Raw genomic sequence first — 25,786 nt, 5'->3', positions numbered from 1 at the left:
AGAGTTACCCCTGACACTTCCCTCTTCCTCAAGCTGAATGGCCCATCAGTAAATTCTATTACTTCCACTTCAAAAATAAACCCAAAGCTAGTTTCTTCTCTCCATCTCAATCACCTGCTCCAAGCCATTGTCTCTCACCTAACTGACTGCAACAGCCTTCTAACTGATCTCCTTGCCTCTAGAGGTTTCACCTTCAAGAATTCTTTCTCCATATCTCAGCCAGAGTGATTTTCAGAAAATGCTTACCAAATCATGTTTCTTTTTTTTTAATCTTTATTTATTTATGATAGTCAGAGAGAGAGAGGCAGAGACACAGGCAGAGGGAGAAGCAGGCTCCATGCACCGGGAGCCTGATGTGGGATTCGATCCCGGGTCTCCAGGATCGCGCCCTGGGCCAAAGGCAAGCGCCAAACCGCTGCGCCACCCAGGGATCCCCCAAATCATGTTTCAGCTCTACTTCAAACTCCCTAATGAAAGACATATAATATCCAAAAGTTGGAAGATTTAACATGGTAGAGATGCCAATTATCCCCAGATATAGAGGTTTAATACAATTCCTATCAAGATCCACACAAGATTTCTTGTAAATATAGACAATATTATTCAAAAATGTATATGGAAAAGCAAAGGAATTGTAATGCATTAAACAAATTTGCAAAAGAAGAATAAAGTGGGAGGAATCAATCTACTTGAATTCAAGACATCACTACAATAATCAGGACTATGTGGTATTAGCAGGGGGACAAATGTGTATAGATAAGAGAAACAGAATAAAGGATCCAGAAATAGACCCACACAAATATGCCCAAGTGATTTTTGACAAAAGTGCAAAAGAATTCAAATGATGCTAGAACAACTGGACATGCATGGGAAAAATGTTGGACCTCTACTTAAACCTCACACTTCATATAAAAATGAACTCAAAATGGGGCATCTGGGTGGCTCAGTGGGTTCATAAGCATCTGCCTTAGGCTCAGGTCATGACCCCAGTGTCCTAGGTTTGAGCCCCCAGTTGAGTTGAGCTCCCTGCTCAGTGGGAAGCCTGCTTCTCCCTCTTTTCTGCCCCTCTTCCCACACACGTACTCTATGTTTGCTCTCTCCCTGGCATTCTCTCTCTCAAATAAATAAATAAATAGTTTTTAAAATAAATTTAATTAACTCAAAATGGATCACAGACTTAAATGTGTGTCATGAAACTTTAAAAGTTGTAGACAAAAATAGTAGAAAGTCCTCAGGATCTGGAGCTAAGCAGAGTTCTTACATATGATATGATCCATAGAGAAACATTGATGAATTGGGCCTCATCCAAATTAAAAGCTTTTAATTTGGATAAAGGTGGTCAAAGGTACAAATTTCCAACTATAGGGATGCTTGGGTGGCACAGTGGTTGAGCGTCTGCCTTGGGCTTAGGACGTGATCCCTGGTCCAGGGATCAAGTCCTACATCGGGCTCCCTGTAAGGAGCCTACATCTCCCTCTGTCTGTGTCTCTGCCTCTCTCTGTTTCTCATGAATAAATGTTTTTTTTTTAATTTTCCAACTATAAGATATATAAGTACAAGGGATGATATGTACACACATTGACTATTATTAACTCTGCTCTCTGACATATTTGAAAGCTGTTAAGAATGTAGAATCTAAAAGTTATCCAAGAAAAAAATTTATAACTATATACGAAGATGGATGCTAATATTGTGGTAACCATTATGCAATAAATGTATGCCAAGTCATTATGAGGTGCACCTTGAACTTATACAGGGCTTTATATCAATTTATCTCAACCAAACCTGAAGAAATAAAATAAAGTTTTAAAACAACTTTTGGGGGATCCCTGGGTGGCGCAGCGGTTTGGCACCTGCCTTTGGCCCAGGGCACAATCCTGGAGACCCGCGATCGAATCCCACGTCAGGCTCCCGGTGCATGGAGCCTGCTTCTCCCTCTGCCTATGTCTCTGCCTCTCTCTCTCTCTCTCGCTCTCTGTGTGACTATCATAAATAAATAAAAATTAAAAAAATAAAAAAACAAAAATAAAACTACTTTTGGGGGTGCCTGGGTGGCTCGGTCAGTTAGGTGTCTGCCTCTGGCTTGGGTTGTGATCCTGTCAAGCCCTGCATCAGGTTCCCTGCTCACTGGGGAGTCTGCTTCCCCCCGTCCCTCCTTCTGTTCATGCTCTCTCTCTCTCACACACACATGCTCTCTCAAATAAATAAATAAAAACCTTTAAAAATAATTAAAAAAAAACTTTTGCCCTTCCAAAGATCCTCCTAAGAGGATTAAAAGACAAACTACAGACTAGGAGAAAATATTTGCAAACCAAATAACTGACAAATAATCTAGAATATATAAAGAGCTCTTAAAAGTCAACAGTAAAATAAGCAATCCATTTACAATATGGGTAAAAGACACGCATAGATATGCACCAAAGAGGATATACAGACAACAAGCACAAGAAAAGATGTTCAACATCATCAGGCATTATAACAATGAAAAAAATTTTTAAAGATTTTTGTTTATTTGAGAGAGAGTGCAAGAGAGTACAAGCAGGGGGAGCAGCAGAGGGAGAGGGAGAAACAGACAATCCAGTGAGCAGGGAGCCTGAAGCGGGGCTCGGCCCAGGACCCTGAGATCAGGACCTGAGCCGAAGGCAGATGCTTAACCAACTGAGCCACCCAGGCACCCCCAAAATGCAAATTTTCTTAATGAGATATCTACAATGAGATATCAGTGCACACCTATTAGAATGGCTAAGAAAAAAAAAGATGACAATATCAAATGTTAGTGAAGATGCAAAGAAACTCTATTAATGGATTAATGGTATTGGTAGAAATGTAAAATTGTACAACCACCCTGAAAAAATTGTTTGGCAGTTTATTTAAAAACTAGACATATACACCTTAAGATCCAGAAATTACATACTTGGGGATTTATAGCAAAGAAATGAAACTCATGTTCACACAAAACCTTACACATGCAATTTCACAGCAGCTTTATTCATATTAACAAAAAAAAAAAAAAAAAAACAGAAACAACCCAAATATCCATAACAGGTGAAGGGTTAAGCAAAATTAGTATGGCATAAAAAGGAACAAACTATTAATACAAGCAACAATCTGAAATATGTCTCAATGTTATTATGCTGAGTGAAGATAAAAAGCCAGTGTCAAATGTTATATACATAGAATTCCATTCAGGTAAGCTTCTCAAAGTGACAAAATTATAGAGATGGACAATAAATCCATGGGCGCCAAGAGTTAGGGCACCAAAAAAGTATAATACCAGAGAGTTTCTTTGAGGTTGATTGAACAGTTTCGTATTTTGTCATCATGGTTACATGGATCTCTACAAGCAATAAAATGTCGTAGAACTACACACACGCACACACACACACACACACTAAATCCTATTTAGTTCTGTACTTGAGTTAATGCAGTGGTTCTCAAATATAGGCAATGGTGTCCCCCCATCCCCAGGGGACATTTGGCAACGTCTGGAGATATATTTGGTTATGAAAACTGATGTTGGCGGTTGCTATTGCCATCCAGTGGGTAGAGATCAGAGATGCTGCTAAACACCCTACAAATGTGCAGGAAAGGCCCCTACAATAAATAATTTTTCAGTTCAAAATGACAAGAGTGCCAAGGTTGACAAACCTGCGTTAATAGCATTGTACCAATATCAATTTTCTGATTTTGAAAAAGTGCTATAGTTACAGGAGTTATTATCATTGGGAAAAAGCTGGATGTCAGGTAGACAGGAATTCTCTGAAGTACTATTTTTGCAAATTCTTGTGAGTCAAGCTATTTCAGAACAAAAAGTTAGACTAATTAATATTACTATAACTATACTCTTCCTCCTCCTCCTACTCATCCTACTACTAATAAAACCCTCCAATGACTCCTCAGTGCTCTCAAGATAAAACCCAAACCCCTAAATATAGATTTCAAAACCCAATTCTATCTCTACCACTTATTAGCTGTGCAAACTTAGGCAACTAACTCTTAGTTTTCTCATTTATAAAGTAGAAATAATAATTCAGCAAGGATTATGTAAAGTAATGTTCACAAAAGCATTCTTTAAATTAGGAACTGTTATGTAAATGTGAAAAATGAGTATCACTTTCAGCTCTGGCTTTCATGTTCTCCCCTAGGTCATCTCCAGCCAAATTGAACTATTGGCTGGCCCATGAATACACTCTTTCTGTGTCATCTTCATTTTGTGCTATCTGCCTAGCTCTCTCCCCCATCTCTGAACTCTACCCATTGAAATTCTACTCACAAATAATTCATGCACAAAAATACACTGGTTAGAAAACAGGGGGGAAGATAAAATCTTAGATAATCAACATGAGAGAAAATGGTTAAGAAAGTTGTTACAACACAAATGAGCAAAGGGAAAAAGAGAGAGAAAAAGGCAAACCAAGGAACAGATTCTTAAACTATAGAGAACAAAGAGATGGTTACCAGAGGAGAGGTGGGAGGGATGGGGGAAATAGGTGATGAGGATTAAGATTACACTTATGATGAGCACTGAGTAATGTAGTAAATCATTGAACCACCAAAACTAACAGAACACCATGTGTTAACTAACTGGAATTCAAATAAAAACGTAAAAGTCAAAAAACGAAGGGAAGAAAAGAAAGTTGTTACAGATCTAGAATAGTCCTGAAACCTATTCGTTCATTCATTGATTCAACAAATATTTATTGAGCATCCAATATATGTCAGACACTCTGCCACTGAAATACAACAGTGTGCGTGGCTGCCAATAAATATTGATAGAATGACTGAACAAGAAAACAGATGAATAAATAAGACTATTATGCAATCATTTATTCAAATCCTTAAAATTTTTTTAAGGTATAGGAAATACTTGTGATATAATGTTAGACAACTAAGAATATCAGATAGTTAAATGGAAATAGTACTTGTAAAAAAAAAAGTATAGAAAAAAATGAAATTTGGGGATCCTGGGTGGCTCGGTCAGTTTAGCATCTGCCTCGGGCTCAGGTTATGGTCTCAGAGTCCTGGGATTAAGCCCCACATGAAAGTCCCCACTTAGGGGGAACTTGCTTCTCCCCCTGTTTTCCCCTACTCATGCTCACTCTCTCTCAAAAAAATAAGTAAAATCTTAAAAAAATGAAATTTGTCACTATCACTTCTGAAGGAGACACGGGTTATGGGTAAACTTATTTTATTTTATATTATTTTTGGCTTCTTCATACTTTCCAAATTTATCACAGCAATAACTCACTACTTTTGTAATCAGGAGAAAAAAGATACTTATTTTTTATTTTTTTAATTTTTTTTATAAATTAATTTTTATTGGTGTTCAATTTACCAACATACAGAATAACACCCAGTGCTCATCCCGTCAAGTGTACCCCTCAGTGCCCGTCACCCATTCACCCCCACCCCCCGCCCTCCTCCCCCTCTACCACCCCTAGTTCATTTCCCAGAGTTAGAAGTCTTTATGTTCTGTCTCCCTTTCTGATATTTCTCACACATTTCTTCTCCCTTCCCTTATATTCCCTTTCACTATTATTCATATTCCCCAAATGAATGAGAACATACACTGTTTGTCCTTCTCCGGTTACTGTGGCCAAGTTCAAAAAGGGTGTTGCCTGAGTTCTCCTCTGGGATTTTGATGGAATCTTGTCTCACATTTAGATCTTTCATCTATTTTGAGTTTATCTTTGTGTATGGTGCAAGAGAGTGGTCCAGTTTCATTCTTCTGCATGTGGATGTCCAATTTTCCCAGCACCATTTATTGAAGAGACTGTCTTTCTTCCAGTGGATCGTCTTTCCTCCTTTATCGTATATTAGTTGACCATAAAGTTCAGGGTCCACTTCTGGGTTCTCTGTTCTGTTCCATTGATCTATATGTCTGTTTTTGTGCCAGTACCACACTGTCTTGATGAACACAGCTTTGTAGTACAACCTGAAATCTGGCATTGTGATGCCCCCAGATATGGTTTTCTTTTTTTAAAATTCCCCTGGCTGTTTGGGGTCTTTTCTGATTCCACACAAATCTTAAAATAATTTGTTCTAAGTCTCTGAAGAAAGTCCATGGTATTTTGATAGGGATTGCATTATACGTGTAAATTGCCCTGGGTAACATTGACATTTTCACAATATTAATTCTGCCAATCCATGAGCATGGAATATTTTTCCATCTCTTTGTGTCTTCCTCAATTTCTTTCAGAAGTGTTCTATAGTTTTTAGGGTATTTTTTGAGAACCATTTGTAGCAAAATAATCTTATGGAAGTTCAAGGAGGGAGAGGTCACATTCAGTAGAAATCTGGAAATATATGGAAGAGGTGAAATCTAAGATGAATCCTGTAATACGGTTGGGAAGTTCTTTTTTACTTTTAAAAAATAAGTATCTTTGAGGGGGAGGGGCAAGATGGCAGAAGAGCAGGGTCCCCAAATCACCTGTCCCCACCAAATTACCTAGACAACCTTCAAACCATCCTGAAAATTTACGAATTCGGCCTGAGATGTAAAGAGAGACCAGCTGGAATGCTACAGTGAGAAGAGTTCGCGCTTCTATCAAGGTAGGAAGACGGGGGAAAAGAAATAAAGAAACAAAAGGCCTCCGAGGGGGAGGGGCCCCGGAGGAGCCGGGCTGAGGCCGGGGCGAGTGTCCCCAGGACAGGAAAGCCCCGTCCCGGAGGAGCAGGAACTGCACCAACCTTCCCGGGCGGGCGGAAAGGGGCTCGCAGGGAGGTGGAGCAGGACCCAGGAGGGCGGGGATGCCCTCGGGCTCCCGGGGACACTAACAGACACCTGCGAGCGCAGGAGAGTGCTCCGAGCTCCCTAAGGGCTGCAGCGCGCACGGCGGGACCGACCGGAGCAGCTCGGAGGGGCTCGGGAGCGGCTCCGCGGAGGGGGCTGCGGGGCGGGAGCGCGAATCCCACAGCGCAGGCGCCGGAGCACAGGGCGCCGGGACACAGCCCAGGATCCGGCCTCCCCCGGGACAGGCAGAGGCCGGGAGGGCCCAGGACAGCAAGGACGCTCCTGCCCCGAGCTGAGCAGATCAGCGGCCCCGCCCCGGAGCCTCCAGGCCCTGCAGACGGAGAACCGAGAACTGAGAGCCCCGAGCCCCATAGTTCCTGCGGAGGCTAAATCCAGGCTTCCAGAGTTCCCATAGCAACTGCTGCTGTTCCTCCTGGGGCCCCATGGGGTAAACAACCCCCGCTGAGCCCGGCAGCAGGCAGGGGCAGAGCAGCTCCCCCAAGTGCTAACACCTGAAAATCAGCACAGCAGGCCCCTCCCCCAGAAGACCAGCTAGACGGACCAGTGATACTCCCCCGTGTTCCAATACAACTTGTTTTTGGCCACTCTGCACTGAGCAAAATGACTAGAAGGAAAACCTCACCTCAAAAGAAAGAATCAGAAACAGCCCTCTCTCCCACAGAGTTACAAAATCTGGATTACAATTCAATGTCAGAAAGCCAATTCAGAAGCACTATTCTACAGCTACTGGTGGCTCTAGAAAAAAGCATTAAGGACTCACGAGACTTCATGACTGCAGAATTTAGATCCAATCAGGCAGAAATTAAAAATCAATTGAATGAGATGCAATCCAAACTAGAAGTCCTAACGACGAGGGTTAACGAGGTGGAAGAACGAGTGAGTGACATAGAAGACAAGTTAATGGCAAAGAGGGAAACTGAGGAAAAAAGAGACAATCAATTAAGGGACCATGAAGACAGATTAAGGGAAATAAATGACAGTGTGAGGAAGAAAAACCTACGTTTAATTGGGGTTCCCGAGGGCGCCGAAAGGGACAGAGGGCCAGAATATGTATTTGAACAAATCCTAGCTGAAAACTTTCCCAATCTGGGAAGGGAAACGGGCATTCAGATCCAGGAAATAGAGAGATCCCCCCCTAAAATCAATAAAAACCGTTCAACACCTCGACATTTAATAGTGAAGCTTGCAAATTCCAAAGATAAAGAGAAGATCCTTAAAGCAGCAAGAGACAAGAAGTCCCTGACTTTCATGGGGAGGAATATTAGGGTAACAGCAGACCTCTCCACAGAGACCTGGCAGGCCAGAAAGGGCTGGCAGGATATATTCAGGGTCTTAAATGAGAAGAACATGCAACCAAGAATACTTTATCCAGCAAGGCTCTCATTCAAAATGGAAGGAGAGATAAAGAGCTTCCAAGACAGGCAGGAACTGAAAGAATATGTGACCTCCAAACCAGCTCTGCAAGAAATTTTAAGGGGGACTCTTAAAACTCTCCTTTAAGAAGAAGTTCAGTGGAACAATCCACAAAAACAAGGACTAAATAGATATCATGATGACACTAAACTCATATCTTTCAATAGTAACTCTGAACGTGAATGGGCTTAATGACCCCATCAAAAGGGTTTCAGACTGGATAAAAAAGCAGGACCCATCTATTTGCTGTCTACAAGAGACTCATTTTAGACAGAAGGACACCTACAACCTGAAAATAAAAGGTTGGAGAACCATTTACCATTCAAATGGTTCTCAAAATATACCCTAAAAACTATAGAACACTTCTGAAAGAAATTGAGGAAGACACAAAGAGATGGAAAAATATTCCATGCTCATGGATTGGCAGAATTAATATTGTGAAAATGTCAATGTTACCCAGGGCAATTTACACGTATAATGCAATCCCTATCAAAATACCATGGACTTTCTTCAGAGACTTAGAACAAATTATTTTAAGATTTGTGTGGAATCAGAAAAGACCCCAAACAGCCAGGGGAATTTTAAAAAAGAAAACCATATCTGGGGGCATCACAATGCCAGATTTCAGGTTGTACTACAAAGCTGTGTTCATCAAGACAGTGTGGTACTGGCACAAAAACAGACACATAGATCAATGGAACAGAATAGAGAACCCAGAAGTGGACCCTGAACTTTATGGTCAACTAATATACGATAAAGGAGGAAAGACGATCCACTGGAAGAAAGACAGTCTCTTCAATAAATGGTGCTGGGAAAATTGGACATCCACATGCAGAAGAATGAAACTGGACCACTCTCTTGCACCATACACAAAGATAAACTCAAAATAGATGAAAGATCTAAATGTGAGACAAGATTCCATCAAAATCCCAGAGGAGAACTCAGGCAACACCCTTTTTGAACTTGGCCACAGTAACCGGAGAAGGACAGTGTATGTTCTCATTCATTTGGGGAATATGAATAATAGTGAAAGGGAATATAAGGGAAGGGAGAAGAAATGTGTGAGAAATATCAGAAAGGGAGACAGAACATAAAGACTTCTAACTCTGGGAAATGAACTAGGGGTGGTGGAGGGGGAGGAGGGCGTGGGGTGGGGGTGAATGGGTGACGGGCACTGAGGGGGACACTTGACGGGATGAGCACTGGGTGTTATTCTGTATGTTGGTAAATTGAACACCAATAAAAATTAATTTATAAAAAAAAAGATTATTTTGCTCCTCTCTTGTGGCATTTATCTTTTTCCACTTTATCTTAAAATCTTATATCTTCCTTTTTTAAAAAAAGATTTTATTTATTTATTTGAGAAAGAGCCAGAGAGGAAGAGAGAGAAAATGAGCAAGGGCAGGGGCAGAGGGATAAGCAGATTCCCTGCTAAGCAGAGTCCGATGAAATGCAGGGCTGGATCCCAGGACTCTGGGATCATGACCTGAGCCGAAGGCAGAGGCTTAACCTACTGAGCCACCCAGGCACCCAAAATCTCATGTCTTTTTTCCCATGTCTTGCTCACTTCTGTGGCCCTTGCACATAGCACTTGACACTGAACTAGAATATAAACACACATGCACACATGCACACACACAGTAGAGAGAGTAAGGAGGACAGCAGTGAATAAAAATAAAGGGACAGGACAGAAGAGCCTTCTCAAAGAAGACAGGAGTTCCAAAGCCTTCCTCAGACACAGAAAAGAATGTAATGCTAACTAGTTTCCCAAACTACATCTAAAACCATCAGGTAAATCCCAGACCTCTCCTAGGAAGAACTTTGCCACCTCCGTTTGTCTCTTAGGAATGTCAGCTGAACTGGGAGGAAAATGAGAGGATGGATGCAACTCTGTATAAGCTCAGCTAGAAAAGTTTGCAGCCTTGGGCTAGAAAAAAAGCAAGCCACCCCACTCATATTCTCCAAATATGCCAACCAATCAAGAAATCCTTACTGAATGCCTGTTATGTACTCAGTACTGCTTTGGGGAACTCTAAGCAGTATGAAGTGTAAGGAGTTTACAATCTAATAAAGATATCAAAACATACATCAATATACATATATACCCACACATTCTGGCATTTGTGTCTGTGTACATTTAGAGGTAGCTCATGCTCAGGTGGTGTGTGATAGGAATCAAATGAAGAGGGGCGCCTGGGTGGCTCAGTGATTGAGCGTCTGCCTTTGGCTCAGGTCATGATCCCGGAGTCCTGGGATCAAGTCCTGAATCAGGCTCCCCACAGGGAGACTGCTTCTCCCTCTGCGTATGGCTCTGCCTTTCACTGTGTGTCTCTTATGAATAAATAAATATTTTTTTAAAAAGAATCAAATGAAGAGTTCAAACTGCAAGTGCTGTGAGAGCTCATAAGACAAGAGCACTGTGGGCTGGGTGGAATGGGAAGACATCCTGCCAGTGCTAAGAATTGAGCTAGAAATGGAAATAGCTAAACACCACAGTAATTAGGACACTGTATTTTTCTTCCACCATAAGGTAGACTGAATGCAAATTACTTTCTCAGATGACAGCAAGGATCAAGAAGGTCATGAAAGGCTTTCCTCTGAAGGATCCCTACGGAGAACACAGCTATAGGGAGCAGGTCTTTTGAGGCTTGAACCCAGGGTACCCTAGGTAAAGAAATCTTAGGGATGGTATCCAACTCATGCATCAACGATTGCAGCCACAGTCATTTCTACAAGCATTCTGGTCACAATGGCCAACAAAATTAGGCAGAATTCAAAGAAAAATCAAGGAATTTCATCCTTGACTCTCAATTACAGCAAAGAGACCCAGTTTCTGGACTGGGATTTTGTGTGTAAATGATTCAGTTTCATGAAAGAACCCTGAAGGGCCTGGATGATCCAACATAGGATAGGAAATGCAAAATTCAATCACTTTTACTGCCACATAAAATCACCAGCAATAACAGATATCTCCAGGCTGTCATTCCTTCCCTCCTGTCCCCTCTAAGGGCTAGGACTACACATGCAAATAGCCTCAGTGAGTTTTCTTCTCACTTTGTGAGTATAGACACAATCTCAATAGTCTGAAGCAATTACAGAAAACTGTGGTTTCCCCCAAAGGTAGGTATGGGAAGCCTCCATATGACCCTTGCATCTCTAAGAAATAATACCTATTAAAAAAAGCCAAAGCTTTGGCTTCTGACATGAATGCTTATGATATTTAATAAAAACAGACTTTACTTCATCAAAGCCACCCCACCATTCTTCCTATCAAGTCTTTCTGTGACACATTGGGTGTATCTGGGTGGTCTGTAGGCTTTTTGGTCAAAGACTGAAAACATTTTAAGTCCCTAACTACAGAGTCCCCTTGCAGGGATAAATAAGACTTAGAAACCACACAGTGCTATGAATGGGCTCCTGCAGGCCTTAACAAATAGCTCATCCATCCCACCTTCACGTCTAGCCACACCTGAAACAGGTGACCTCACTTGCAGCAGAAATGTAATCTATGAGCATGAAACTTCCATAATAGTGGCTCCTGGGTGGCTCAGTCAGTTAGGCTTGGGTCATGACCCAAGAATAAAAGAAGCAGAAGAACATGGGGCACCTGGGTGGCTCAGTTGGTTAAGCATCTGCCTTTCGCTCAGGTCATGATCCCAGGGTCCTGGGATGGAGCCCTGCATTGAGCTCCTTGCTCAGTGGGGAGCCTACTTCTCCCTCTCCCTCTGCCTGCCACTCCCCCTGCTTGTGCGTGCTTGCGCTCTCATGCATGCAGTCTCTCTCTCTGTCAGAGAAATAAAATCTTAAGAAAAAAAACCTCCCACAATATTACAGCTATCTTGACTGCTAAAGTCCTTAGAAACTATCTGGTTTACAGACCAGAATAAAGACCTCTGATCTTTAAGGATCATAGCTCCTTCACAGAGTGATTATTGCCTAGCAGAAGGACTCCTTTTTTAATATTTTATTTATTTACTCATAAGAGACACAGAAAGAGAGGCAGAGGGAGAAGCAGACTCCATGCAGGGATCTGATGTGGGACTTAAACCCAGGACCCCGGGATCATGACCTGAGCCGAAGGCAGACGCTCAAACACTGAACCACCCAGGTGCCCAGAAGGACTGCTCTTGGGAGTCTAAGCTTGCATCATCAGCCCAGCACCCTTCAACAAGATGAAGGCAGATAAATGTGTCATCTCAATGTGGTAGTGCCAAAACACAACTGAGTCACCCTGAGCCTCTGTATGGGACATCGGCTCCAGACTATCTTGACACTTAGCTTCTGGAGGCTAGTATCTGATGCCTCTGAGTAAGAGGAATGAAGACCTGATTCATCCCACCACATGGATAAACTCAGGCAACATTATGCAAAGTGAAATAAATTTTCTTTCACCCCGGTGCCCCTGATGGTAGCTTTAAAAAAAAATGTGTGGAGGCACCTAGGTGGCTCAGTCAGTTAAGCGGTTAAGCGGCTACCTTTGGCTCAGGTCATGACCCCGGAGTCCTGGGATCAAACTCCCCCCCCATCGGGCTCCCCGCTCAGTGGGGAGTCCACTTCACCCTATCCCCTTGATCATGTTCTCTTTCTCTCTTTCTCTCTCTCTCACTTGCTCACTCTCTCTCTAACAAGTGGATAAAATATTTTTAAAAAATACGTGTGTTTGGGTTTTGTCTGTAAGAATCTTGTTAAAGCCTCAGTTAAGGGTAGACTCCTCCAGAAAAAAAAATTAGATTTGCTTTTGCCATATGTCTGAATTTGCTACCAGGATTGAATTAGACTGTGTTTATAGTGTTCATTTGAACTCTAAAGCCACATGAGGGCTGGCCTGTGATTGCAAACATTGCAGAACACCATCAAGAAGTTGCAAAGAAAACTTAAAGAATCACATCATAAGGAGTCTAGTATCCCAAATATATAAAGACTCTTACAACTCTACAATTGACAAATACTCAATTAATAAATGGGCAAAAGATGAACAGAAATTTCTCCAAAGAAGATATATGATATCTCCAAAATATATATAAAAAATGTAGTATATCTATACAATGAAATATTATTTAGCCATAAAAAGGAATGAAGTACTGACACATGCTAAAAATGTATGAACCTCAAAAACACCATGCTAAGAGAAAGAAGCCAGACACAAATTGTCACATATTGCATGACTCCATCTGTATTATATATCTGGAATAGGAAAATCCATAGAGATAGAAAGTACATTAGTGTATATCAGGGTTGCAGGGAGGTAAGGACTAGGAAATGACTGCTAATGGGTACTGACTTTCTTTACAAAGTGATGAAAATGTTCTGGAATTAGACAATAGTGATAGTTGCACAGCACCGAATATACTAGAAATGACTGAATAGTAAAGTATATTTATTTTTTACAAAATCATAATGTACCATAATTGAACATGTTCTCTCTACAAAGCATCATTTGAAGAAAGTTCAAACCCAAGGTCCAAAATTTACCAGCTGGAAGCCTTTAGACAAATTACTTAACCTCTCCATGCCTCAATAACATTATCCATAAAATGAAGATAATAGCAGTATCTACCTCCATAGAATTGTTATGAGAATTAAATGTGTTAATATATAGAAAGCACTTTCAACAGTGCTTGCCACCTAGCGAGAATTAGCTAAGTGTTAGCTATTGTGATCATTTCCACTACTCCTCAGAACAACTCCATGAAATAGGTATTGTTAGTTATTCCCATTTTACAGATGAGAAAAACAGAGGCACAAGAATAAGCAACTAACTCACCAGGTTATCTGGCTAGCAAGTGGCAATTGAAACTAGAATTCAGAAACCAGCATTCTGGATTCAGGATCCTTGCTCTCAACTATTGTCACATCCTACCTCCCATAAATCTAGTATATCAAACCCTTGAAGTCATAGCTATTTTTGCCTAGCATGATGTGCAATTAGGTATTTAAGGTTTTGTTTTCTTTTTTTTTAAAGATTTTATTTATTTATTCATAAGAGACACAGAAAGAGAGGCAGAGACACACACAGAGGGAGAAGCAGGCTCCATGCAGAGAGCCCAATGTGGGACTTGATCCCAGGACTTTAGGATCACGTCCTGGGCCAAAGGCAGACGTTCAACCACTGAGCCACCCAAGAGTCCCGTATTTAAAGTTTTCAAAAAGTGAATCAATTTAAGTAAACATGTTAATTAAATAGTACCATGGCTGGTACCCAGGTATGGCAAAATAAGGGGCACATGAATGAGGTTTAGAAAATGCTGGAGGAAACCATGGAAATCTAAGATGTGAGAGAACACACCTGAGCCTTTACCAATGTACTGGGTCAGCTACTGCACACTATGATTAAAACCTGTATAGATCTCTTGTGTAATAACTCATCCCAGACCAAAACTGTTCACCAAGTATCTAGCCAAATAGAGGGAGGCCAGAACTCAGCAAGAGCTGCCTGAGGAAGAAATATCTTGACTAAAGTCAGACAGTGGCTGTGGAGTTGTCATGCCTTGACCTCTTTTTGAAAATGAATTCTTGGGATGCCTGGGTGGCTCAGTGGTTGAGCGTCTGACTTCAGCTCAGAACATGATCCCCGAGTCCCAGGATCAAGTCCCACATCGGGCTCCTTGCAGGGAGCCTGCATCTCCCTTTGCCTATGTCTCTGCCTCTCTCTGTGTGTCTTTCATGAATAAATAAATAAATAAATAAAATCTTTTAAAAAATGAAAATGAATTCTTCAGCCAACCATCTATTAGCTGGTTTCCTACCTGCCACCTGTGGGAACATGAGGCAGGGGAAACTCTGCTGTAGTCACAGCAGTCACAGTACCCACCACCCACCATACTTTTCGGAGCCCAGGAAAATATTTTAATTTCTTTTGAAATCAAAAAGAAAAAAATAATATAATCCAAACCACATTACATTTATCTTTATATCAACCCAGTTGTGAAATATATATTATTATATAAAAACTTATATTAATTTTATATAATATAATAATATGTATATGTATATAATAATATATACATATATAATATACATATGGAGGAAAGGGCCCAGGAAGGCAAAAATGCTTGGGATTCAGAAGAGTCCTAGTGTGGCTGGAATGGGAGGGTGTGTTTCCTCACCTCCAGGTCCCCCTGTCTTCAAGTAACCAACTCAGCAGCCAGGTGCAAGTAGCACCCTGCTCCTGTCAAGTGTCCCCTCAGTGTTGAGCAAGCTGTGTCCCAAACTTCTGACTTAGAGAGACTCAGCAAGGAGAAAGAGGCCTGAAGCAGAGCAGGGGGAGGGGGAGAAAAGTGCACAGACTTTGTAGTCAAACTTGCTGATATGACCATGGATGGGCACACTTCCTCATTTCCCTAGAGCTCTGTTTTCTGCATAAAAAAATAGGGATGATAATAATGGTGTTTGTAAAGGTAAAAGTAGGATAAATCCTGTACAGTGCCAAGCAGACGGCCCATCATTAAAACTCATTCTTAAATACAAAGGACATAAACATGTCCTGGAGCACCTGCAAACACTTCTTGGAGGAAGAACCATAAAGCCTTCAATCGTGGCCTGGTACTTGTTTATTTGGCACATTAGTGGAGAAAACCAGCTCAGGAAGAGAACTGTAGAAAAGGAAGGGGATAAGAAGTAGTGGTAAAGGAGGGAACCCTTCCCAGGTCTGCAGTACAGGCCTGGGAATAAGACTGGCTTTAGGTGCCTGTTACAGGTACTGGCTCTGGAATAAGGCGTACTCTCGGCGCCCTGCAGAGTGGGGATTGCAGTAAGAAGCACAGTGAATTTTGCACGTGCCAGGAACTGAAGGAAGGAGCCCGTGCAGCACAGGAAGTTTTGGATGCACTAAGCACTTGGCAGGTTTCTACACTTGCATCTGACGTGGATTCATTACTAAAAATCAGAAGTCCTTGGAGCTTTCTAAAAAGGCAGGTTGAGTTTCTCACAGCGCGCATGTGAGCACCCGGACTGCTCAGCAAACCTAACTAAAAACCATCATTCCCGGAATACACGGTGGGATCTGGTGGGATCTGATCGCAAAAACCCAATGCAAGCAGGCTCCAAGCTAATTGTTTCGTCTTAATCACTAGCCTGATACAAGGACTTTGGGTGTAAATAGAACAGAACCAAATGGTCCTATCCATTAGTCACCAAATTCTAGGAGGAGAGAGCCAGGCTCAGAGCCCAACGCAAGGTAGACTTAACTTGGCTTTGGCATGCTTGGGCCGCTGAGGTTTCCACGCTTTCCACAGCCCTATCTCCCCGGTTTTTCCCCTCGGAGGAAGCAAGGGACGCCGCTTCTTTCACAATCCGGGGAATATTGAAGATTGCGCGGAGGAATATGTTAGAAACATTTCTCCACAAACTCCTAGACCTAGAGTGAAGTCTTACCCCCACCCCCCAAGGCGGCTTTCTCGATCCAGCACAGCCTAATCTTCCAATTAAATATTTCATCCGAGTTGAGATTAGTCAGTTAAATTGCAATTTGGAATTACAGTTCTCCACACAAGCATGCCCATTCTCCCAAACACTCGCCCTATTTTACTTACCCGGCCTGGCCGCAAGCACGCCCCCATCAGGTCCCACCAACACGAACTAGAGGTAACGTGAAGGCTAACAGAGGGCGTCTAACCGACGCAAGGGTGTACACTTTGAACCTGAGGCAGGCAACGTGCCCCCTATATAAGGCGCGCAAGCCTCAGAATCCGCGCCAGAAGAGGTCCCGGCGCCAGAAGGGCACCTCACTGGGTAGTTTGTGTCAGCTCCCGGCGCCACCCAAGAATCGTCGCGAGCCCCAGAGAATAGTCTGTGGACTCTCTAGACTTCATTGACAGCACTGCGAACATGGAGCATAATTTCGGGAGCAGCCACTACGACACCGGCTACCGCAACCTGGGTGTCAATGAGGAAGAGGAAGAACAGTATGGTCAGTGCCTAGATAGGGGCAGGTGCTTTAGCAAACTCCAGGAAAGAAACTTCCCTGGGAGGGCCGGGTGGATGGGCCACTGCACGACTTTCACCTCTGCCTTCCTTTGCGACCCCATATCTACTCAGCTCACTCACCGTGGGCTCCGACGCTCGGGCCTCTCTTTTGCGTTCTTCCTTTCCCAGATGTGAAGCCAATCGTGGAGCCAACTCGTCGGTTATAATGGGAGGAGAAGAGGATGCACGGCCGGAATCTGAGCGCGAAGCGGCGGCCGCAAACCATGTTGGCTCCGGAGAGCCGAATCTCTTGGACGGCGAAAACCAGGAGGACGGCCCTGGCTATGGCCTGGAGCTCCCACAGCAGCAGGAGGAGCCGGCCCCCCCAGCCGTGGAGGGGCCACTGATCGTGGAGAGAAAGCAGCGCCGCAGCCGCATCGCATTCACCCAGTTGCAGCTGCAGGAGCTGGAGGGCGTTTTCCATCGCACTCAGTACCCTGACTTGTTCGCGCGGTAAGTGTCTTGTTCCTTAGGCGCTCAGTTCTCCAGGGGGCTCAGGCCCATCCCATGGAGTCTTAGGCCTTTTCCTGGGACCGTATTCCTCCTCTCCTGAGCCAAAAGCCGCCCTGGGGATTCGAGGGCGTCAGGGTCCGTCCTTGCTGTCAGGGGTTGGAACAGTGCATACTAGAGCTTGCAGGGCCACGAGACAGCAGTAGCAAAACTAGGGTGAAGCAAGTAAGGGAGGACGGATTGATCCCAATTTTTTTATTTAAAATTTTGCTAATCTGTTCCTCATGAATTTTTGCCTTAATTTTTCTATTTTGAGTATTGCATTAAAATATTAGTCGTGGTTGTTCAGTATTTTCCCCGCCAAAAAAAAATTGAAATTTTGCACACGAAGCCAGCACTTCTCGTGCCTCATCGTAGTCTTGGCCCTGCCACGTGGAGCGCTATTTCCTGGCCGCAGAGTGTCTAGAGTTTTTTAAAGCCATCGAGCTTTTCCCCTTCCTTTGCTTTCCCTGGAGCCCTAGTGGTTCCAATCCCCCATCCTCTAGTGTACAAACAAGCAGGCCTATTCAGGCCCAGCAGGAAAGGGGTATCAGAACGTGTGGATGAGAGGTTTGGGAGCACTCTTTCTGGTTCTGCGCCCACCAAAGAACAAAAAAAAAAAAAAAAAGAATCTCCAGTGAGCGCTCAGCCAATGGTTTGGAGTTCCTCCTTGAGAATTTCTCTCTCCCTTTACAATAAACCCTGGAAACACTCTGGGTCAAAACCCCGCTTTAAAGGCTTTTGGCATTTTATTTATTTTCACAGAGGGACCTCCAAGAAAAGATTTCCAGGGTTGTTCTCAGCTGTCCCACAAACTGAAAAATTGACTCATATTCAACTAACTGACACACTACCAGGAACTTTCACATAGATTCCCTTTTTCTAACTGATTTAATACAGATAAGTTGTCCGTGAGAAAACTGCCTAAAGCAAGCCTCAAGCTGTATTACAGAAAGCTACACTGGGTGGGGGTATAGAAATAATGTACAGGATATACTTCATTTTATCCACAACTTCAAATGCTGAACATTTGTAACGTTCCTCCCTCAGAGAAGAGATTGCAGGCCGTCTGAATTTGACTGAAGCCAGAGTACAGGTCAGTAAATCTTAAAAGAACATTTGGTGCAGGACAGCCATTTTATTTATTTATTTATTTTTAAAGATTGTATTTATTTATTCATGAGAGACACAGAGAGAGAGAGAAAGAGAGAGGGGGGCAGAGACATAGGCAGAGGGAGAAGCAGGCTCCATGCAGGGAGCCTGACGTGTGACTCGATCCTGGGTCCCCAGGATCAGACCCTGGGCTGAAGGCGGCACTAAATCGCTGAGCCACCCCGGCTGCCCAGGGCAGCCATTTTAAAACATACTTGAAATTTGGTCCCAGACATTCTGAAGTTGATGTGTTTTGTTGCCTTTCCATGTTTAACAAATAAGTTTTGAACATTAAGTGCCTTGGGGGTGGGAAATGGGATAAGTAAGCTGGAGCATCTAGAAATTTCCCATTACCAGGGGAAATAGGATTTCCTAAAGGAAAAAAAAATGCAATACACATGTCCTTCCTTCCACCCACCCATACACACACACACACTTTTTTCCCCCAATAAAGTTCATCTCCTTTTAACACTGATACCTTTCATGAACGATGTTAGTCCTCACTAAAGGAATATTTCTGTGTAGAATCATGTTGGGGCTCAGTGCCACCTGGGAAGTATACAAACTAATGCGCTAAAGAGCTAAGTCATAAGGTTTACCATACTAAATTATTTGAAATATTTAAAACCAGGTATGAGCTCCAGGCTAGATTACTTAATTTATAAATATTCAGACATTGGAGTGAAGGAGTAATTCACACATAACACAGTGCATGAGTAAATAATATATGTTTAATAAACTGAAACTGGGGTGGGAGGGTAGCTTAAAAGTCCAAGTGCCTGGTCCTACTACCATTTTTTAAGTGTTTTGTAAAGCAGCATAGAGAGTGACAGCCTTACATTTTAATTTTTTGGAAGACTTTAATGTCAGCCTGAAAACATTGGTGAAATATTAGAAATATGGTAGTAATGGGGAAAGGAAAATTGTCTTAACAAATGGAACAAAAAAAAAGGGAACAATATTTAATGAAGTTCCACTGACCTAAGGAAAGGTGAACGTTTGGAGAAGTATTGTATACATTCAAATATGTACATAGCTGATGCCACACAAATTCAACTTTATGAGACTACCAAACGTATAAATGAATATTCTCTTGGGGAATTTTTAACACTCTAAGCTATTTTTTTTTTGCTTTTTTTGGTGGTATTATTTTGAAAAGGATTTTTTATTTTCTGGAATCTGATTTTGAGGGTGCTCTCATTTCAGGCCAGATTCTTACTTGTGTAAATTTAAAGCACTTTTCAGGAAGTTATTCATTTGTTGGTCAGAGGATCAAATAAGTGAATATTTGAAGTCATAGAAAATCATAGGTATGTCAAAGAAATATCCCCCCAAATATATATACATATATATTATATATATAATGGTAGTTTTGTCCCAAGTACATTGATGGAAACGTGCTACACTTCTGTTGGTAGTATGCAGGAGATCAGGCACTGAATGCTGGCATTCTAATACCACATGCTGAACTAAGAGTCATACCTGGTCTTAGATAGAGAGGACAGTCCTCTACTTTCTCAGGCAGGCAAGGTAATCTCAGAGGAAAAGAAAAACAAAGTTTGCTGAGTTGCTTCCCAGCCCCCACCCCCCGGGTTTACATAGTCCTCTCAATGGATTTCTGAAGGGAAAAGACTACATTCTCACATACTTTCAAGCTCTACAGCATGAATTTCTTCCCAAGAAATTGAATAGACGCTTCCCCCACACACATTTTGCAAACATACTAGACCTCTTTTATGAAACCAGTATTGGGAATATGGATCTAATACTGGCCATACCAAAAATTGCCAGATGTGGGCTTTGCTTATGTTTAGGGAGATTGAGATTGGACCACTGATACATTGGAATCTCTCCCAAATGAGCCAAATGATGTTGCCAGTGCAACATCAGGGAGCCAGTGCACTCTATCAGTTAGACCTACATCCAAGACCTGGAAAAAGAAACATTAAAGAATACTAAAAATGGGAAGAGAGACAAATTAATGTGCCCAAGGCTGGACTAGCCATGGCTCTAAGGATTAGCTGAGGGGAGGTATGTGATTTGCTTTCCTAAGATATTTTAGCAATAAGGAAATGACTTCTCCCACTGCCATTTAAAAGTTCAATGCCAGGATTGCATATTGTGTGTTTTCTATTATGACATTAACTGCTCAGTGTACTAAACTAATCCCTTTTCCCTCTCTGATTGAAGGTTTGGTTTCAGAACAGAAGAGCCAAGTGGAGAAGACACCAGAGAGCCCTGATGTTTAGAAATCTGGCCCCTGTTGCCTTGGGCCATCCTGTGGGGGTGATCCTTGATGGGCCCTATCCTGCACTCCCTATTCTAGAGCCAGGATGGAGATGTGTTCCTCTGGTGCCTCGGGGGCTCATGCCTCCTGGGCTACCCCTACCACCTGTGCTCCCTGGGCCACCTCTGCCCCCTGGGCCACCTATGATGCCTATGCTTCCCCCACCACCTGTGCCTCCCGTTGCTCTGGCCCCCGTAGGTATGGCATGGGCCCCTGTCATCAATGGTCATTTCGCAGGTCCCATTTTCTGAAGTATAGTCTTTATGACAAATTTCCCAAAGTACTTTTTCTGCCAGATAAAAACTGCATTGCACAACATTGAGTAATTCTTTAAATATCTGTTAAATGAATTGAATAACAACAAAATCAATGCCTGTTGTTCTTGTAGTGCATGTTGTATTTTCAATAAAGTTGCGATTAATCTGTTGGTTTTGAGTGCCAAATGAGATAAGTTGGGTATGCATGTGAATTATTAAGGGAATGACATTAAAATAATGTCAGAGAGGCTTCCTTTCATAACAATAACCCTGAGTCCTGAGTCACCATCAATAGGCAATGCATATCACCGAGTTTTCAGTGCCCATGCTGGTTTCCAGCAACCACACATTTTCCTTCCACAATCCACCCCTATCTTCAACAATCCTCATACTCACACTGCTGGGTTTGGAGCACATCCCTGTGCACAACCAGAAGGGATAAGTCACTAATCAGAGAGCAGGGTGTTTCCAGGCAGGGCCATGTTCCATTCATGTCAAGGAGCTCAACAGCCATGGACTCTAAGGGAAACTTCCTAAGAGGCTACTCACAGGGCTGTTAAGACAATGTGACAGCCAAGCATCCATCTAGGCTATAAGGGAATGTGGCAGTCAAACTCCAAATGGCTGCTCACTGCTCTCCATTTTGTGGAAGTGATAGGAATAGGAATCATTCTAGTTCAAAGACACAAGAAAGGACTCCACTAAGGTCAGAAATGGGTTCTTCTCTGTTTTCTAATCCCTACCCCCAGTACAAGAGAGGCTATTATTGTAGTTTCCCAAGCTCAGAAGCAGACAGTTACACCTTCAAGTATATTCTGTCACCCTCAGCATCCAAGAAATGGTCCTCTGAACCATGTTCCAGAATTAGCACTCATTGAAAAGAAGCACACCTTTGTTTGGTTCATGTAAAACTGCCAAGGGATGAAAACAAAAACTAAAAATGAAAGAAAGAAGGAGGCCAGGATCACTATTCTGAAAACATCACTTTCTTTTCAGTAGAACTTTTGATTTTGATCAATCTCTATCCATGTACAGTCATTTTATGACCACAGTCATGCTATGAAATGACTACAGTGACTTCAGATAAAGGTGTCACAGTGACACCAGAATTTCCTCTCACAGAAGGTGGATTGGGAAGAGAGGAGGCCCCAAGGACAAGCTTCATAGCAGTTACATGTTCTCACTTTGAAGGGAGGCTTTATTTTTGGGGGAAAGCATTGGATTTTTGCACGATTGTCTAATACTTTTCCTTTCTTTCTTCCCTCCTTTGACACATTGGGATGTCAAACATCAGCAAAGCAGTTGTATTTAATGTAGGACTTTCACAGTGAGGAGGTGATTGGGAGGGAGGAATATCCAGGAATACACCTGTATGCCCTTTGCCATCCTCCCTGGCCAGTTTCTTTTCTTTCTTTTTTTTTTTTTTTTTGCCAGTTTCGAAACACAATCATTCTTCTCTCCCATTCTTGACCACTTTCCTTCTTATTAAACATCAGGTCCCTGAATGCTTTAAACCCTCTTGGAAAATCAGGGTCTGTACAAATAAACAAAAGTTCCAGGACCCCATCCAGCCCTGCCACCCTAAGAGTTATTCCTTGAAACTCCTGATTGGTAAATTCAACCTTGTCTAATTTGAATCCTCTAAATCAGGGCCTCCTATTAGCAGAAGTGGAGGAGTCAGTACAAAGTAGTTCATAAACTGGGGTTCTCTACCCTTGAATGGACACTTGCTACAGGCAAATGATATCAAAGCATAACCATTATCACATAACCATCTTTCTAAGAATGCCTATGGAGATTATTCTGACCGGGGTCTCTTCTAATGTTCCCTCCCACCTAGGCAATACAATAGGATGTCCCAAAGCAAATGAACCCTTGCCTCAGACAGCTCCTCTTCTTCATAGGCACTTTTTCATTTTCCTTCCAAGTATTTTCACACAAGACCTCATCAATTTGGCAAGTGAGACAAACTCGTTTACAATTCCTGCAGTGAAAGGATGGCAGTGACAGGGAACCAGTCCCATCATTTCATGCCACTTTTCCAAGCAAAGTGCCTTTCTTCTAGAAGACACTGAGCTTAAAGAAGAGACAGACCCTTGCATTCTCCCAGAACTGGAGGGGGCTTTCACGGTCGTCCAGCCCATTCCCTTGATTTTACTGATGAGGAAACACACACCTTCATGAGCAATGGAATGGCCTGCCTGAAGGAGTAGGCACAGTTCATCCCAGAGAAGGCCAAGCTCTGTGCAGCCATGCCCTTCCCGGGGCCTGGGATTCCCCAGCTACTGTGCTGTTCACTTCCATCTTCCCAGAGCTGTTTCCTTCAAGGGGTTACAAACTCAAAGCTCCTCCCCAAGTCTTGGCACTGGGCCATTTCACCTCTATGAAAAGTAAGCAACTTCCTCTGAAGCATGCAGTATCCTGGTGTCCACTCTTGAACGCTGAACAGCAGGGGCTTGAGAGAATGATACAGTTTGTACCCTCCTCACAAAAGGCCGAGTGTGCTTCCACTACAATAACCCTCACTTCTCACAATCTCCTTGCAAAGTTGTGCCTGCCAACTGGCAGCACAACTCATAAGAAACAGCCAGCTCTGGGCTTGGTTGAATTAACTTTTTTTGTAAAGGAGGCTAATAGTTTGGAAACTGTAATTATGCAATTAGTATTCAATTTGAAATGCGGTTATTTATGCTTTGCCTTGATCAATGTCACACTCTCTCCTCCTCAGATGTCACCGCAATGCTATGAGGCAAGGACACAAGGTGCAATGGTGCAAATTTAGTTTTCAAACTCTCCCCAATGGTCTGTATGCTTCTCCATGCAAAGCATAGATCTTATGGATGGAGACTGTCTGGATTCCCAACATTTACATGCAAATATTTTTCAACCCTAGGAATACAAAAGACTCCTGAAAGTACATTCTGTTGTGCTTCACAAAGGGGACACAAGTAATTGAAGACGTGGCATCCAGGCATGGGCAGTAAAATTGATACACCTGGATCCTTCTGAACCATAGCCCCCAGACAATATGAGGGCCTCTGAGAACTGCAGAGTTGGAACACAATTTTTCTATTCTTGGCCCAGGAATCTTGGTTTAGGAAAAAAAAACAAGAGGCAGGGTAGGGACCAAGGAAGAATCTCTGACCAGTTCCCCTTCAACAAGGGAGACAAGAGAGATGAAGCAAAAGAAGTTTTAAGTCAGGAGTGGAAAAGGAGGCTGTGGGGACCCAGGGGAGAAAGAAACCTGCATCTGTGGCTGAGCCCTGAGATGTCGCTGCAGGGTAGGAAGCTGGGTAGTAGGTGGACAGTGGCAAATTGGGTAGGGTTTCTGGGAGGTAGCCAGGGGCACAAGGTGGTGGCCCTAGCCAGCTGGGCTTTACAAAAAAGAAGAAAGGAAAAAACAGAACTCTGGTTAATATGCAAATCAGTCCCCAAATAGCTACTTCCATAGTTCCCATCATAAGATAAAGCAATGGGGCTGCTCTCTGTCTTTTCCGCTCATCTCCATTTTCATTTACCTCAACTGAGCATCTTAAGGGGTCTCACCAAGATTTAAATATTCCAAAGGAAAGTCAGGACAGAGAGGGTGTCCTACTATGTGATTGCCCCTGACCCAAGTCCCCAGGCCCAGCACCTCATAAAAGACATCCAGGATACTATTGCTTCATGTCAACCAGAAGGAATTTCCAAGGATGTCCAGTGAATTCCACGGGCCCACCTACCATTTCAAAACCTCAACTCTGACAGGGAAATCATAAATACATTGCAGGGGCAGCCCCAGTGGCGCAGCGGTTTAGCGCCGCCTGCAGCCCAGGGCGTGATCCTGGAGACCCTGGATCCAGTCCCACGTCAGGCTCTCTGCATGGAGCCTGCTTGTCCCTCTGCCTGTGTCTCTGCCTCTCTCTCTCTCTGTGTCTCTATGAATAAATAAATAAAATCTTAAAAAAATAATAAAAAATAAAATAAATAAAAAATAAAGAATTTAAAAAAATAAATAAAAAATAAATAAATACATTGCAGCGTGCTGAACTGGTTCTTCTGTGTATTTTACACAGAGGCTTAGACTTCATGCATCCTTTGGCCAAGTCTGGTCTTCCATAGGGGAACGTATTCTATAGCCTCATAATTCTGCTTAACACTGTTTTAGAGGGTGGTGAATCCATTCATTCCAAACAGAAAGTAAGGAGGCTGGTAATGTCTGTGATTCTAGTAAATGTGTGGGATGAAGAGATTAGGAAGTCATCTTTATAAATCATGAGGTCACTGTCAAAGAGTAACAAGAAAGCCAAGCCCACAAATCAAGGTTCCTTCACCTCACCTGACTCCTCTTTATTACTTCCTCCCCTGGAAACCATTGGAAAGCTTCAGTCCATAGGTAAAATGCAAATGATATTTGTAATAAGTCTATTAATAGCTTCCCCACAACATTTCAGGGACCTCTGCACAAGTATAGCTTGTCCTTCCACACAC

General features: G+C 42.7%; 1 protein-coding gene across 1 annotated transcript; it reads left to right on the top strand.

The window, feature by feature from the left end:
- The first annotated feature begins 16,993 nt into the window (after window positions 1–16,993).
- On the top strand, window positions 16,994–21,310 carry ESX1 (ESX homeobox 1). Its single transcript, XM_055338077.1, has 4 exons — window positions 16,994–17,070; window positions 17,261–17,584; window positions 18,671–18,716; window positions 20,963–21,310. The coding sequence occupies exons 1-4, from the start codon at window positions 16,994–16,996 to the stop codon at window positions 21,308–21,310; spliced, it is 795 nt and encodes a 264-aa protein (XP_055194052.1).
- Window positions 21,311–25,786: the final 4,476 nt, after the last annotated feature.

This window comes from Nyctereutes procyonoides, unplaced genomic scaffold (genome assembly GCF_905146905.1).
Source record: "Nyctereutes procyonoides isolate TBG_1078 unplaced genomic scaffold, NYPRO_anot_genome, whole genome shotgun sequence".
Classification (NCBI taxonomy): Eukaryota; Metazoa; Chordata; class Mammalia; order Carnivora; family Canidae; genus Nyctereutes; species Nyctereutes procyonoides.
The sequence above is the reverse complement of the archived record's forward strand: the minus strand, read 5'-3'. Positions and strand labels throughout refer to the sequence as shown.

Coding starts and splice junctions, on each gene's coding strand:
- ESX1 (XM_055338077.1), top strand. CDS start 16,994: ATGGAGCATAATTTCGGGAGCAGCCACTACGACACCGGCTACCGCAAC. Junction 17,585..18,670: donor TACCCTGACTTGTTCGCGCG/GTAAGTGTCTTG, acceptor TTCCTCCCTCAG/AGAAGAGATTGCAGGCCGTC. Junction 18,717..20,962: donor TGACTGAAGCCAGAGTACAG/GTCAGTAAATCT, acceptor CTCTGATTGAAG/GTTTGGTTTCAGAACAGAAG.